We start from the raw sequence: 15,919 nt of genomic DNA, 5'->3' as shown, positions 1-15,919 counted from the left end.
AGAAATTATCTATTAGTTCTCACATCTTACGAACAGATAGGCATACGTGTATCACACGCGTAATTAATAACCAAAATGAAACCGTCCTGTTGTTTCAGATCTGCGCATGCGCATTACAGATATCACAACAGTAACACTCATATTGTCAGTTTACATTACTGTTTAGATTGAAATGCGACTAGAATAACTTTCACGTTTTCAATATAGTAGTTGTTTTATCGTCTGCTACAGTATTTTCACACGATCATTAAAACCAATTTTTAGTTCGAGGTTGGCGCCTTTTTTTTGTTATAGTATCACAGCATATAAAGCTAAGTCATTAATCATTGATTCATACGTCGCTCTCGCATAGTTCAAGACGTATCTCATTTAGGTGGCATCAGTTCACTTCAATTTGCTGTTCGGTGTGTACAGTGTATATGGTACAACAATGTTGGCACGACGATGTTAACGCGGTAAGTAATATTATTAGTCAGGGGCGTGGACTATAGGGCAATATCCGGATGATAGGTTATTCTATTCTAGCCTAAACTAAATGCTAAGCATTGAGGTAATCTAATTGTATACCTTCCAGTGTTGTTTATTTCTAATAATCGGTTGAAATAATCGTGATATTACCAACTAGGTTAACAATGAATGTTTGCATTACAATTTAAGTTGGATGTTAATTTAACCAGATCTTCAAATTGTAGGCTACATTGTACCCTGTTAGCTAGTTGTAAAACTATGTTTTACTTGCGCTGTGTATTTTATTCAGTGTACTACTGTATGTTGATTCGGTTGATTCGTTCGGTTGATTTAATATAAGTTGCTGAAGCAGCTAAGGATAAGCACCTAATTACATTGATTACTGTAGATTGGAATTCGATTGGTTATTAATGCTAAAGGGTTCACCATTTTCAAATTACGATCTGATGCTCACTTCAGACGTCTTAATAGCCTATCATTTATTAAGTTTAAGATGAAATTAATATAAGCATTAACTGTGTGACCATTTCTGCGCATCAAATATTAAAGTAACTCATTTTAACTGACCAAATGATAAGCGTAGAGTTCAGTTAAATTAAACTTAAATGGACAAACGGACCGACTTACAAATCAATTGCATGAAATATGGGAAGGGACCTAAAATTATTAAAATGTCAATCCAACCCTTATACCACACTTGGATCCCCCATCGAATTAAATAAACAAAAATGTCTCAAGCTGTGTCTACACATGGTCTACACTATCAAACTAGTTTGACAAACAAATGTGATGTGCCCATATATGGACCTGCTGATGTCATATCACAACCATATTTGGAAACATCATTATATTTGGAAACATCACTACCATATGTGGGCACATCACGAACTAGTTTGGTATTGTAGATAGAGCTTCAAGGGCTCGCTGAAACAAAACAGAATCGTTCTAAGGTTTGAGCAACTCTTGTTCGAACAAGCCATATACATTCCAATGACTTTATAATTCAAATGTTATTATATATATAATGGAATTGTAATATAATATGGCGGCGGCGTTACATCACACATTCTTCTAATGTATACTTACGAATGAAAAAAAAATTGTCATTTTGGACTAATTGAACGGAATAAATCATATATATTTTACATAAATGCTTGCAAAACCTATAATTTCGTTAGTTAGTTATGACTTTAATGTTTGGCAAAGGTTTAAAAAATGCTAAACGATAATTTTCTCAAAGGACTAAGAACAACTTAGAAATGTCAGTAGAATTCTTTGTCATTGTCTCTTTCCAACTACATGTCGTGCCTCCTTTGATTATTAAATAAATAAATGTTATAGTATTATAGTAAAATCCTAAATACAGCATTACATGTGACAGCTATATTGTGCTAAAAATAATCACTATGATACATTATTGTAACATATGATACTGTATCATGAAACTTTTCTATGATACTGTGCAAATTAAGATACAGTATAGTACGGGGAAGTGAAATAATTGTTGAATTTGAGAAGCTTCAGTTGAACATCCATACTTGTCTTACGGGAATAAATAATTAATAATACTCAATTATTGTCTCCTTCAAAATGACGTCTTATTGATCAATAATGTTATGCTGATTGTAAATACAACCAATCATCAAGTATCATCATGTTTTATGCAACCAATCACTGGGATCCATCGGTGTATACGACCTATCATATTTCTTTAATCCTTCCGTTAAATAAATCACAATGTAACACCTTGTTGTGATTTAAATGATCTGGTATTGTTTTATCTTTAAAGGAACAGTAATTGCTGTGTTTGGAATGTTTGACAGTTATTTCGTTGGATAGGGCTACTTGACAAGACAAACGATGGCGGAGAACAATTCTGTAATTCCTGAAGTGACTCCTTGTCTTGTACAAAATAAACTCATGGCTATAGTAACTCTCTTGGCTATTATCTCAGCTGTAGTTTTAAATCTGGTTGCGTTTGTCAACATCTACAACTTAAGCCCTAGAAAACAAGATAATATCCCACATCTATTTATTGGTAGTTTAGCTATGGTAAGCCTACTAATGGTAATTTTAACCTACCCTCTGTCATTTGCGGAACAGCTTAAAGGTAATCTGTATGACGACGATGATCCTGTATGTTACTTCACAGCGTTTATCTTTCTTTGGGCTGGAAATGTTATTGTTTTGATTACAGTACTCATGAGCGTAGAACGATGTTTAGCGATACGGTGGCCATTTAAACATACAGCTATTTTTAATTTCAATTTAGCTGTTAAACTTCTAATTGGGATTGTGCTATACAGTTGCTGTCTTTCTTCCATTCCATTGTTTCTCCGAGTCATAGTTAAATATCCTGAAGGAGTGTGCCTATATTCCCAGGACGATGATGGGACGATACGCGGAAAAATTGTGATATTTCTGTACGTTTTAAATTACATACTGAGTTGGATTGTAATGGCAATTGCTAATACGTTGTTGTTGTTGACGATGCGAGATTTACGTAAAACTGCTAAGTCGGCCGGTGGAAGTGTGCGAGACACTTTAAAGTTTTCACGTTTGATTATGGTGATGTCGTTCTGTTACTCTTTAAGCTGGCTTCCATTTACGGTAAGTTGACAATTGTTTACTTTTGTATATCAGTGCATTTAACGACTTTCTCCAACACGACATACTGAAAAACCACACTCAATTTCCTTCAATTGCAGAAAAGACAGAAACATAATCTATAACAACAATGAAACGTAATAACAAGGTTTAAAAAATGAAAATGTACGTAAAATCACTCTACAAAGTTGTGGATGAGAGTTTGGTGTAATGGTTATGTTAGTATCCAGCCTCTCACAGTTGAGATCGCTGGTTCAAGTCCCGTAATAACAAGGTTTAAAAAATGAAAATGTACGTAAAATCCCTCCATTCAATACGAGGCTTATTATAAAAATGATTTAATATATAAATATGATAAAGCATAATTATTATATATTTATTTATGTTCAATTGTAGTTGTAGCAGTATGTTTACTGTAGCTATTCTGAAATTCCATTCCTCTTTTAATCTTTTATTTTTTTATGTTTAAGGCTAAATTTGGAAAAGCGGGTACAAATACATGTTGAAGATACTAAACACTATTTGTACAGCCTGTAGGCAATAGCGCCAAAATAACGTAGACATTCAATTGTGTTTTAATCTATACCCAAAGTAATAATTTCCTGGTATTTGATACATCTATTGAACCTATGCACACGCTTAATTCTGTAGAAAAGACTCATCTATCAATTCAAACCTATTAATTTGAACTAGTTTAGTTTAAGCTAGTATTTCGTTAATTTAGACCTAAAATAGAAACCTAATGCAACCTGGCTTTGCACTTTGCAACAACATCAACCACACCTTATTAAATTGGATACCGGTAACTATTAATAACAATGTGTTTTCCTACTTGAAATTCATTGTTCTTTCGTTTTATATATCTTTTTTCCTTAAGAAGAATGCCTCGAATGTGACCTACATAAATGCTAAATTTCCTATCATATAACATTACGAAACATTCCTATTATAAAGTTTTATTATTTCATAACTCCATTCTGTTTGATCGATGTCGATTTGCATAGAAATATATACATAAAAAATTGTGTTGCATTAAGACCGCACACAACACAAAGTAATAAAGAAAAACAGTACATCCATCATCAATCTCTATCCAGTTCTCTAAAATCTATTACGGAATTTCATTTGTATCAGAAGTGATAAACACGGTGAAAACGTCTGCCGCTCTTATGGGATGGTTAGGTCTTGCAAACTGCGAATGTGTTTTATTACTACTGCACAACCAGTATGTCTAGATTTAAAAAATTATAAATAAATCATATTTTTTGTTTAAAATAAACTCTCATATAAGATTGTAATTAATTGATTTGTATGATTAAAGCGTCTTATACACCGACATGTAAGTGATACACGCTTCCGTATCTAATATTTTAACGATTGACCTTTGAACCGATAATTGTCAAATTATTATAAACAAACGAACAATCGTATACACGCACTCATCTATTAAAAACCACTTATGAAGAGATTGAAGCGCAAAATGCGTTTGATGACTTACACACGCCTATCTCAGATTTCTTACAAATTAGCCTATTATAATTGTGTTTATGCATAAAGGTTTTAAGTTGAAGTATGCTTTATCACATAAAAAAAACCCCACAAAACTATAAACTTGATAAACGAAGCACAGAACACGAGAAAAGGAAAGAGAAAGAAGATCACATAGATAGAGCTCACATGATTCTTCAACTGTCACTAGATAATATATAATTAACTATTGCAAATCTAGGTTTATTAAATACTATATTGTCCACGGGTTCATGCTTGTCAGCATGTGCAGGGTTTTTGTTGTTGCAGAGGATGGAGCACCTGTTTTACATATATGGTTCTGTTTTGAGTATCGATACATAGGGTAAAATATCATACTTAACATTTTAAAATAAATTTTCCCAATGATTATGTAACTAAGAGTAGAGTAACCACCATTAAAGAGTTTCATCTAACCACCATTATATGACTAGAAGTAGTGTCAATGGTTTTTCAGTTCCTAAATCTGATAGTCAAATATCCAAAACGTTTTATTACACATGCATAAAGGCATGGAATAACTTACCTCATTCCATTCAGCAAATAGAAAACAAATTTAATTTTAAGAAAAACGTTAAATCACATTTCTGTTCAACAAAAAATAACAAAATAAAGTCAATCATAGTCTTTTAATTTAACTTGTTTTATTATATTATTGTTTTTTTTATATTTACGTGTTTAATGAAATACTAATATGTAATTTTTATATTTTTTATTTTAGATTGTAAAAGGATCCCAATGGAAATAAGCTAATAATCTTTTTGGGCTATCCTGGAAAATCTTTTATAAATGTATTATTTGTAATGTCCGTAATTTATGTTATCACTTTGTATATGTATTTTTTATGATGATTTTCCTAATAAATTCAAATCAAATCAAAAACGATAGATGGACATATAAGATTAAGTTTGTTCTTAACATGGAATGGTCCCGTACAGTACTGTACCGTGCAGTACAGTACTGTAATGTTCTGTAATACAACCGACATTGTTTAAAATCAATCTCTAAAATTAATTTTTAATGTAAAACTGCTTATACGCTTAAAATGCTATAGTGAAATACTGAAAATGCTCTGTAATAATTGTAAAAACCATAGTAACTGAGGAAAAAGTATAAACTCATAAAACCACCACAAAGCACTTACATTGATCAGGGAAGAGTTCACCTGCATTGATAAATATATATTTCTTTTTTTTTTAAAATAGATTTTAGATACAAAAAAAATAGTATTTTCTAATAAGGTAGATCTCTTAGAAACGTTTTCAGATGAGACAATTTGCTATATGACTAGTCTAATAGAAATTAGTATGTTTATCATAATTATAATATTATTATTACCATCTGTTCCAAGTTGTACGTACAGTATGATACACAACTTATACATGACTCAATCTAATCTTTGATATCTAATCTACGTTATTATATAAGAATTAGATGTTTGAAGTGAAATGTCAGTTATTTAAAACGCATTGCGTGTGTACATGGACATGATGATGTCATATCAGTACCATATTTGACCATGTCACTACCATATATGGGCACATCACATTTATTTGTCACATAAAGTTTGATAGTGTAGACAGAGGTTTAATGTATCTGATGACTATATGGAGTAAATTAATTCAGTGAAGGTAATTTTCTGTAGAGTTTGCTTTAATAACTGGTTACGTATAAAACTACCGGCACTGAAGTTAGCTACTGTATAGTTATAACACAAGCATGATAACGTTCCCTCATTTTATGAATATTGGACTCCATTCATAGTTTTAAGAACAGAATTCATGACAGTTGTAATAGTCTAAAAGTATTACTAATAATAGTAATAAAACCATAGTTATTGTACGATACGATAGTATTTATTATCATTTTTACAAGGTACAAATGAAATTTGGTTGGTTGATTTGCAGTACATACAATATACAAATATATAAAGAAAACAAAAAAACAAAAAAAATTTAAGAGATCTAACAAACAAACTTCCACAATCCAACATGCATTAGCGTTGGTGCAAATTGATATCTTAGGATATTTATTGTATAGGTTGTTTTTGTAGAAGATACTATTGTTAATTTCCTGGTGAAAATGTTTCTCTTTTTGTTTTGCATGTTTTTTATATTTATTTATTTAATCACACTCTTGTGTAATACAAGACTAGCCAATTCTGGCTTATGAATGATTATATAAAATAACAATTATAAACAACGATTAAAAATAGACAAATAAAAACATCACATTACTACACCAAACCTCTTTTTTTTTCTCTTTTTCTTTTCTTTCCTCTTTTCTGACTAGAAGGGAAAAAAGAAAAAAAATACTGTATTATGTAAATAAATATGTTAAAAATTACTTGTTAAAAACAATGGCCTGGCGTAAGGAGAGAAATTTAGCAACTTTATATGTATTATCCGAGTTAAAGGAAATTACTGAATGAATAGCATTCGTCCTACTTTTAAATATCACCATATTATGCAATCTCATTTAATACATGAATGTATTTTTGATATGCTCTAATAATAACATCTATAACAGTGTTAACATTATTGATAGAACTAGTTTAACACAGTCTGTGTACATCACTATATCGACAATTTATTTTGGTTCGGTTTATTGCGTCTTAGCCCCGATTCACACGTACCGAAATCTCATGAGATTTTCTCCACTTACATGGTGCGCGTGTACGAACATGTAAAGTAACTCATTAGTAACGCATGGCCGAGCAGACAAACGCATGCGGTACATTTACTACCGTTAAACATTCTTTTTAACATTGATAAATTCATAACCGTTTTTCTTCGAACACTCTAAAAGCGTTTTATATGCGTTTAATTGGTAAAAAATTAGTGTTTCGCGTCATCGAGCATGAAGAGTACACATGACGAAAAAAAACCACTTAGAATACAATTTCTATAAATTAAGTATTCAGACCTTTTACCATGTTAACACATTCGTATTAATGGTGTCAACTTATTTATAAGTAATGAAAAAAGTGGAAATAATAAAGGTTGGTTATTCCAACGAAAGAAAAAAAAAGAAAACCACTTTTATCGTATATTTTTCTAACTAAATAACGTACAATAATTCTTACTCTAACTGAACGATAACATAAAAAACGGAAATATATATTATCTATGGGTGGATATTAAACATAACTTTTCAACTTCTATCTATGTTACAATGATTAAACCAATTACTTAATTAAACTATTATCAATCGTGTTTTTCAAAATAGAATTAAAAATCCTACAATTTAGGAGAAAACACATTCAAGTTACCTACGTTGCATATCCAACTGCATACTTGTTATTGTTGTTCTGTAACTCCAACCGTTTCGAATATACAATATAACCTTTTCTTAATTCTGAAGGTGTTTGCTGTGTTCTAATGTATTACAAAGAAATAAACAGTTAAAATGTTTAAATTCCTTTAATACTTGGTAATTACAAAGTATTCCTACAAAAAAGAAAAGAAAAAATGTGCAATCTATTGGTATAAAAGTCATTGATAAAATTATTTTTTTAAAACTTAAAAAACCAAAAAAACATGTATATTAAACGCTTAAATGAATCAAACGCCTAATCAAAAGATTAAATCCTTGGCGTCCCATACCTGCTATTAATTAGTTTAGAAGATGAAGTTTTTAGGCGAGAATTTACTTATTAATATATATCCTTGAACTGTAATTAAACCTCGAAACATTCGATTGATATGCGAGCATCATATCTATCAAATGAAAACACATTAGTATATGCTTCAATCAATAATGCTATTTGATTCATCATCATTCCGAGGATTAAGTACCGAGTTCTTCTTCACATCCCTCGATGGGATATCACTGATATTCATCTATAGAACCATCCAAGCTAGCTGTCAAATTAGAGTTCCCAAAGCAATTAAGTTATTCTCAATCATTACAACTCTAAGCAATTAATGTTATTTGGTTGTCGTCTCCCCGATCTATCTTATTAAAATCGGAAAGAGAATTATTATAATAACTTTACACTGTCATTCTCTTTTGGTATGTGTTGATAAAGTATAACTTGATTAACAAGCATTCATCTATGTCACGTGGTACCATCAGACAACATGGAAAGTGTAATCTATTTATTGTCATCATTCGTTAGGGGAGGGGTTGGTTGAGAGGGAGGACACGAAGAGAGGACCTATATAGAAGGCAGTGACGCCTAACTCATTTAAGAGAGAACATACCGACCCTAATATTCTTTTTGTACATTTGAAGATGTCAATAATCAATTAAAGAAGTGTTTTGTGTCCCAGGCAGACCCGACTCAAGATCCTGTATCTTTCTAGGATCCTGCCTTCTTCCTTTTCCCCCAGATTTATTGTTATTCGTATATGTTATTTCTTATTCGTTCCATTATTGTTTCAATCTTAAAATGGAAGTAGCCTAAATAAATGTTATTTTGAATTGATTGAATTCCCACTTGTTTTCTTCACCATACCTTCCTTTAGATTAAGATTAAAACTCTACGCAGAATTATCCAAAAATTAGAATAATTTCATCACGATTAAGCCTCATGATTTACCTCATGTTGCGTACATCACGCGGAGAGCATTAAATACAATATTGAAGTTCACAAGAAGCAGGCTAATAGTATTAAAGCATGTGTTAATTAAGAAGATACAAACTCAAGTTTGATACAGTACATCAATAAGAAACATGATACATACATAGCCTGGTTCAGGTTTGATATTATTATATTTTATTATATTATTAGATAAAACTTTGTCTACACTATCAAGCATTATGTGACAAACAAATGTGATGTGCCCATACATGAACACGATGATGTCATATCACTACAATATTTGGGTACATCACACTTTTTTTTGTCAAACTAGTTTGATAGTGTGGACAGAGCTTTAGTGATACGCGCCTACAAACTATGATCAGGCTCAAATAATTTACCAACTAAGTTACTTCATGGACTAATTATCGCTAAATTTGGTAGGAGGTAATCAACTTATCCTGGTAAATTACAAAGTCTGAACGGGCCCTACGATAATCATTAAACATCTAAACCTTTTTCGTGGTGTGTACACGAAACCCTTTTAAACAATAAAAATTATAGATAGCACACAAGGGTGGGATGTTTGATCTATATACATTCACATGGTAATATAAGTTTTGGCTAGTTATCCCGTTTACCTGCCCACATCCTTGTCTGAGTGGCGACAGTGATGGATACCTAGGTCAGTTGTCACGAGTTCAAATCCGGACATCGTTTAATCATTTTCTATAAAAACTTGTATTTATTAGGATTAAATATATTATTGTTAATTGATATGAATTCGGGTCATTTACCTTTGCTGCTTCATTTCTTTGAAAACATCTCCCGGACTTTTAATTAATCGGCTGAAGGATTTACATCAAACATTGTTTTTATTTTAAAGTTGTTGTTTACTCTGATGAGTACTTAGATCTATATTCAAAACATTAGTAACAGAAACATTGGAAACAGGAACTTTACATTACATTATGCACATGTCAGTCTCAGTTTGATTAGGGACGGAAGGGTGGGGGAAAGGATGGCGTTGTGGGGGTTGTTGTGCGGGTTGATGGGGAAGGGTGCCTTTAAAATACTTGCCAATACCAGCGTTATAACTTACGCGCATGCGTACGTAGAGTTGTAGGTAAATAAAGGGGGTACTGTGTTGTACATGTCCGATATAGGAACTGAACGATTCGTTATGTAAATACTTTCAATTGCTGTTCCTGCGGAAATCTAATCGGAATTACATCGTGAACATATTAAATCTCCGGAAACAATTCAGATCCTTCCCAGTGTAAATTGCCTAGAAAGATGGCGATCTAAAAAACCACTCAGTTTTTTAATAGGACTGGCTCTTTATGAATCCGGTAGAATGACCAGACTAAGTATTAAATGAGGAAGTTATGTTAGATTTACCGGTGATATCGTACCGATTTCTTGGAAACATATCTTGTAACCTCAAAATGTTGGACTGGGAAATCCGATAATAGTTTGATAAGAAGCAATAATGTTTGAAGCAGTTTTGAGGAGCCTTTAAGAGAATTTGACGAATGATAACCGATTGGATATTACACCCGCGGCCGGCTTGTCTTTGATTGGTTAATTTTATATCGGGGTGCAGTGCATTAGTATTTTCTCCAATTCACATGATTGCATGGTTTTGTTAAAAATGTGTGCGACGCGCTAGGCCGGTGAAATGGTGCGAGACAGAATACCAACCGAGTATGTGCCGTCTATAACGGTTCTAATCCGCGGCCAAATTCCCAGAGCCACCGTTTCAAGCGGTTGCTTAACTAAAGAAAAATTTACTTTCTCCAACTGTGAATGTTTGTTAATATTATTGAATGTTTATTCTTTAAAGGTTTGATTGTTTTAATTGACTCGGCTTTAGCAATCTTAACATATGCAACTCATAAACATTACGATAGAAAAGAAAGTTTGTATCAAATTAATATAAACCTCATCCAAAAACCAAAGATATCCTGGTAGTAATGAATGGATTCAATTACCTTAAGTGTTGCAGTAGATTTACCACAGTAATTTATCCAATAAATGTTTTGAACGATAGCTTTTATCCGAATTCTTCATCTACGGTATTCATAAACGTACAGTATGAAGGTCTATTTATTGACCTTTTGATGTAATAAATGTAAATTTAATTTTAATTTCCAACGTAGTGATATGACATCATCATGTCCATATTATGGGAACATCACACATTTTGTTGTCGTCACATAAATTTGATAGTGTAGACAGAGCTTTAGCATTCAAGTGTTATATATACCCATCTCATGTTTTATTGTGTCCGTTTACATTGCTACAAAACAAATAGTTAAAATAACATTGATATAGTTGGAGTTGAGCCAAATGGTTGGGACGACACTATTTTAACTATCATAAAAAAAATACCCGGATTCAATTGCCGATAAGGAAAACTCCAATTCTTAACTGTATGAGTAACTGGTTCAAATCAAGTTAAAAGTTACATTTATTTCTCTTCTAAGTTCATATTAATAAATTACACTAATTTAATATAACCAAAAAACTAGGGAAGATAAGGCGGCGTGGAAAGGAACTGGCCACCCCACCACACAAAGCCTTCTTACCGTTTATAATAGAAGATTGGCATTATGGTTGTATGACCTTCGTCGCAACGCAAAGAATTAATTTTTAATCTTATAGATTATGAAAAGGAAAGCTGTTAGAAAACATACACGTGAAGGCACTCCTCCTAAACATCTGCTTATTTTGCACATTTTTAGACATTGGTAACTTTTTTTAAATACGTCTAGAACGGCACTTTATGAGGACATCGTTCGCAACCTAGGCTCTGACAAGATTTCACAATCACATACCAGGAATTATGCGCTCAGATGGAACGCACTGCACAGTCCCACATTGTGCAAACTTAGGCCTAGATTTTTTGTTAAAACCGAAATTACAAGCGTCCGTCCAACTCCGCCTTGAGAAAAAAAGTGCGCATTAAAAATTAATTTATTAATGTCGATGGGAACAATTATGTTGACAGAAACAGCATCATCTTTTATCATTATAACAATGAAATTTTTCATCTTCTATCATACTTCTTTGATGGCACTGTTACTCTCATTTGTAGAACAATGCATGACGGTACAAGCTGGGTATCCATTGTACAGTGGTGTACGTGACGGGACAATCTGTGATGAATGTATTTTTATACCTCCCTGGTTATGCATTGTAACAAGTCGTAGATGTTGTAAATTAAGTACAAATGAATTTATCTTGATGTCGGTACTTTGTATTATATTGACATCACGACATAATACTCCTGCTGTAATAGGTCTGTATATCATTTTTTTTAAGGTGAAAGTTCTTCTAAAACATTACTTGAACTGGGATAACTGTATTTTCGACATGATGACCATATCGTTAGCAGGTTGTGATCCTATTATAAACCCCTTGGTGTGCGTTATAATGAGTAAATCATTTAGGAAAGGCTACAGAAAGACGGTGGTGAATGCTTTCAAGTGCGCATGTAAAGAAAGACATGGACTACGATCAATGGAACTTCTTCCTGGTACGGTTAGTACGGTTGTCAAAATTGAATGTCAATAGCGCCACCTATCAATAAGAAAAGTTTTCAATTGATAGGTGGCGCTAGATGATTTATGTATAAGGCGTCGTCGCACGTTGCTCGTATAGAAACAAACGCGAGGAATCAAAATATCTAGATTTCTTCAAAACGGACCAGTCGGATTAACTTTTGTTATAGCATGGATGAATTAGTTAGACTAATTCCTTCATGGTTACAGAATGGTTTTTTTTCATTTTAGATTTATACAAAATCTGTCTGCAATCAAACTCTCAATTCAAAACACATTAACATTTACATCATCAGCACATTATTTCATTTCGCTTAATTAAAGAATGTGCGAACTAGCACGATATTTTAATTCATGGTTTGGAACTAATGAGCTTAGTATTCATGAAAATGTCTGGTACTGACATCGGCCTACTTGTTGACGTGTCTATATCACGCGATAATTGCCATTTGGACTGTGTTGTCTAGACCAGGACATTCTATTCCCCCCATCCCCTATATTTTGTAAGCCTATAAAAAACTATCTATCAAGGATGTGTAAAAAAGAAACGGTTATGAAATAATATTTTTATTCAGAATTGTACTGAATATAAATATGTAAATCGGATAACGGATTGAATCATTTGTTGCCGGTGGCTACTTCTGCTCCTATAATCTTAGAAAACGCCGCGAGTTCGGTATTCCCTAAAGCGTGGTTCCCACTAGCGACGAAACGTAACGCAACGCAGCGACGTTTTGACGCAAAGTGCTGTAAACATCGCAGGTTTGATTTCACGCAGGCGGGGGAAAACACAATTATCGGAAGGGCATTTTCGTACGTTGCGTAGGTTGCGTTACGTTGCGTCGCTAGTGGGAACCAAGCTTTAGAGTTAAAACTAATCGTTGAAAAACGTTAAATTATTAATCACGGACTTTTCCAAAATCGACCCTCGTACTCCTTTGTAAATGTAAGTTTAATGTAAGTAAATGTAAGTTTACACGCATATCTAAAACACTTTGGACGTTCGTGTAAACTTATGTTTTTTGATCTTGTTAATTTTCTATATGGATCTGTACATTTCTTATATTTTTTTTATATCTGTATATAGTAGAGCGATATACAATTTTGTTGAACTTCAATCTCTTGGATTGCAATAAAGTTTTATTCGTAGTAAATAATAAGGTAATTCTGATCGTGGTTGAAGCTAATCTCGTGGGGTTATAAGCGAAATATACAAGAAATCAAATAGCTAAGATGCCTATATTAATGATATAAATAACACAAACAAAACGCATAACACATTAATATTGGTTCCTACTTGGACGCAACGCAAGGATATAAGCCCCGCGTAAGAAATTTGAACAATCACGACGCGATGGGTCACCCGAACTATTGTTTATGATTGGTCAATTCACCTGCGTTGCGACTACGTCGTTGCGTTGCATCGGTCAGTGGGAACCAAGCTTAAGATTGCAAACACATTGTAGTCACACCGTTATAATTTAATAATGTGACGTAATGATTCAATAATAATTGAGTATATCATTCATATTGGCTTTTTGTTTTGTAATGTTAGCTCCGCATTCGAAATCAAGACCGGGTGATGGCGCCATTTATGATGAATGTCCTAACGAAGATCTTCAAGAGGTGACAGATTCCGGTTGTTCCCACAGCCATGCCGATCGCGTCAACTCCTTACGTTCTAACGCGTGTATAACAAGTGTATAGCAATACTAATAATGATGTAAGCCTAATATCTTAAGTTTTTAATTTAAAAAAATAGGGTTACAAGTTTATCTGCAAGTGCTTTGTTTCCACTATCTAATACCCAGCTCAAGGAAGTAGGGGAAAAATAAAAATATAGTGACGATGATGAACTTGCACATAACCGTACTCTTAAATCGATGTGATATGACGTAACATAAGGGTGTAATTTGACCAATCTTGACACGATGTATTGTGATCCATCGCGTCGTGATTGGTCAAATTACTTACGTCCTATTACGTCGATTTAAGAGTACAGCAGGTTCGTCATCGTCACTAGATTTGTATTTTTTCTCTAAAAACAAGTTAGACGATTTTAATTGTTAAATGTTTAGTCTTTTAAATATAATAAGGGAATGGCAATGTTGTATTAAAATTATTTAACAAGATGATAGGGGCATGTACTGGTATGCTCCTTGCTATAAGTTGGCTTACTACTGTAATAGCAAATATATTATATAATATAATAATTTTTAACTGATTTTCGGTGGAATGCCGAACTTTGACACTAATTATGGTCTTGTCCAATTACAACATACTCTTTTATGTGGTTTATACATTCATAAATACCAATGACTAAATATGATCTTTAATTGGAAGTCCTATATTATTTGAAAAAATAACTATTGTAAAATCAATGGTATTATACCGTAACTAATATTATTTTAACACGAAAATATTTCCGGTATACTTTTAAAATAGATTAAAAATATAACGTATATAAGTTATTCTTTTAACATGCAATTTATAGCTGCAAAGTATGTGAGATTACTCACGCCAAACGGTATGTTCAATGCAATTGTTGGTTTTAGAGAAAAATTACGCAAAATTAAAAAAAAATATATAAATGTATTGAATTCAATTCGTCATATCCTACTGTAACCGTGCATGTGCACTTTGAATGTTTTAAATATTAAAAACATTATACAATGTGATCACATTGGCTAAAACGTTAAACTAAAGATAAAACATAGCTACTGTATCTTCGATTTTATATTAATACATAAAGCTTAAATCAATTATCCATAACCAATTTGTAGTATATTACTATGTAATTTGAGTAAAAATAATCTTATACATTTGCAATAACAATTTATAAATATTTGTTATCTAGCATTGTTGTATCGTGCAATAAAGATATTGGCAATATCAACTATATGGGATATTGTATCTAATTATATTAATTAAGATATTAATATTTATTTATATCAAATATTGAATAAAGTATAATTGAACTTATTTATTGCGTATGATGTCAAATAGAAGTACAAAACAAATCAACTTTTAATTCATTCCTACTTTATTTACACATTTCCCCTCTCCGTCAACAATTAATGGCGCTGACAACGCAACGGACCTGACAACTCAACGGACCTATAGGCATAGGTAATTAACAATTTCAATTAAGACGATCGGTTCTTTATAGACATTGAGGTAAAAATATAAGGGTGTCCCTGGATATCTATATCCAGGGAAACCTCTA

The 15,919-nt window shown here is 32.4% G+C and overlaps 1 protein-coding gene across 2 annotated transcripts; it reads left to right on the top strand.

Annotated features, from left to right (window-relative positions):
* The first annotated feature begins 413 nt into the window (after positions 1–413).
* LOC144842788 (rhodopsin-like) lies at positions 414–14,439 on the top strand. Of its 2 annotated transcripts, none has more exons than XM_078699326.1 (4): positions 414–455; positions 2,258–3,078; positions 12,455–12,668; positions 14,249–14,439. In XM_078699326.1, the coding sequence occupies exons 2-4, from the start codon at positions 2,329–2,331 to the stop codon at positions 14,398–14,400; spliced, it is 1,116 nt and encodes a 371-aa protein (XP_078555452.1). In that variant the 5' UTR covers positions 414–455; positions 2,258–2,328; the 3' UTR covers positions 14,401–14,439. The 2 variants fall into 2 exon arrangements, with proteins under 2 accessions (XP_078555452.1, XP_078555453.1); XM_078699327.1 differs by having other exon boundaries at positions 12,455–12,673.
* The last annotated feature ends 1,480 nt before the right edge of the window (positions 14,440–15,919 follow it).

Source organism: Antedon bifida, chromosome 5, assembly GCF_963402885.1.
Source record: "Antedon bifida chromosome 5, ecAntBifi1.1, whole genome shotgun sequence".
NCBI classification, from domain to species: Eukaryota; Metazoa; Echinodermata; class Crinoidea; order Comatulida; family Antedonidae; genus Antedon; species Antedon bifida.
The sequence above is the reverse complement of the archived record's forward strand: the minus strand, read 5'-3'. Positions and strand labels throughout refer to the sequence as shown.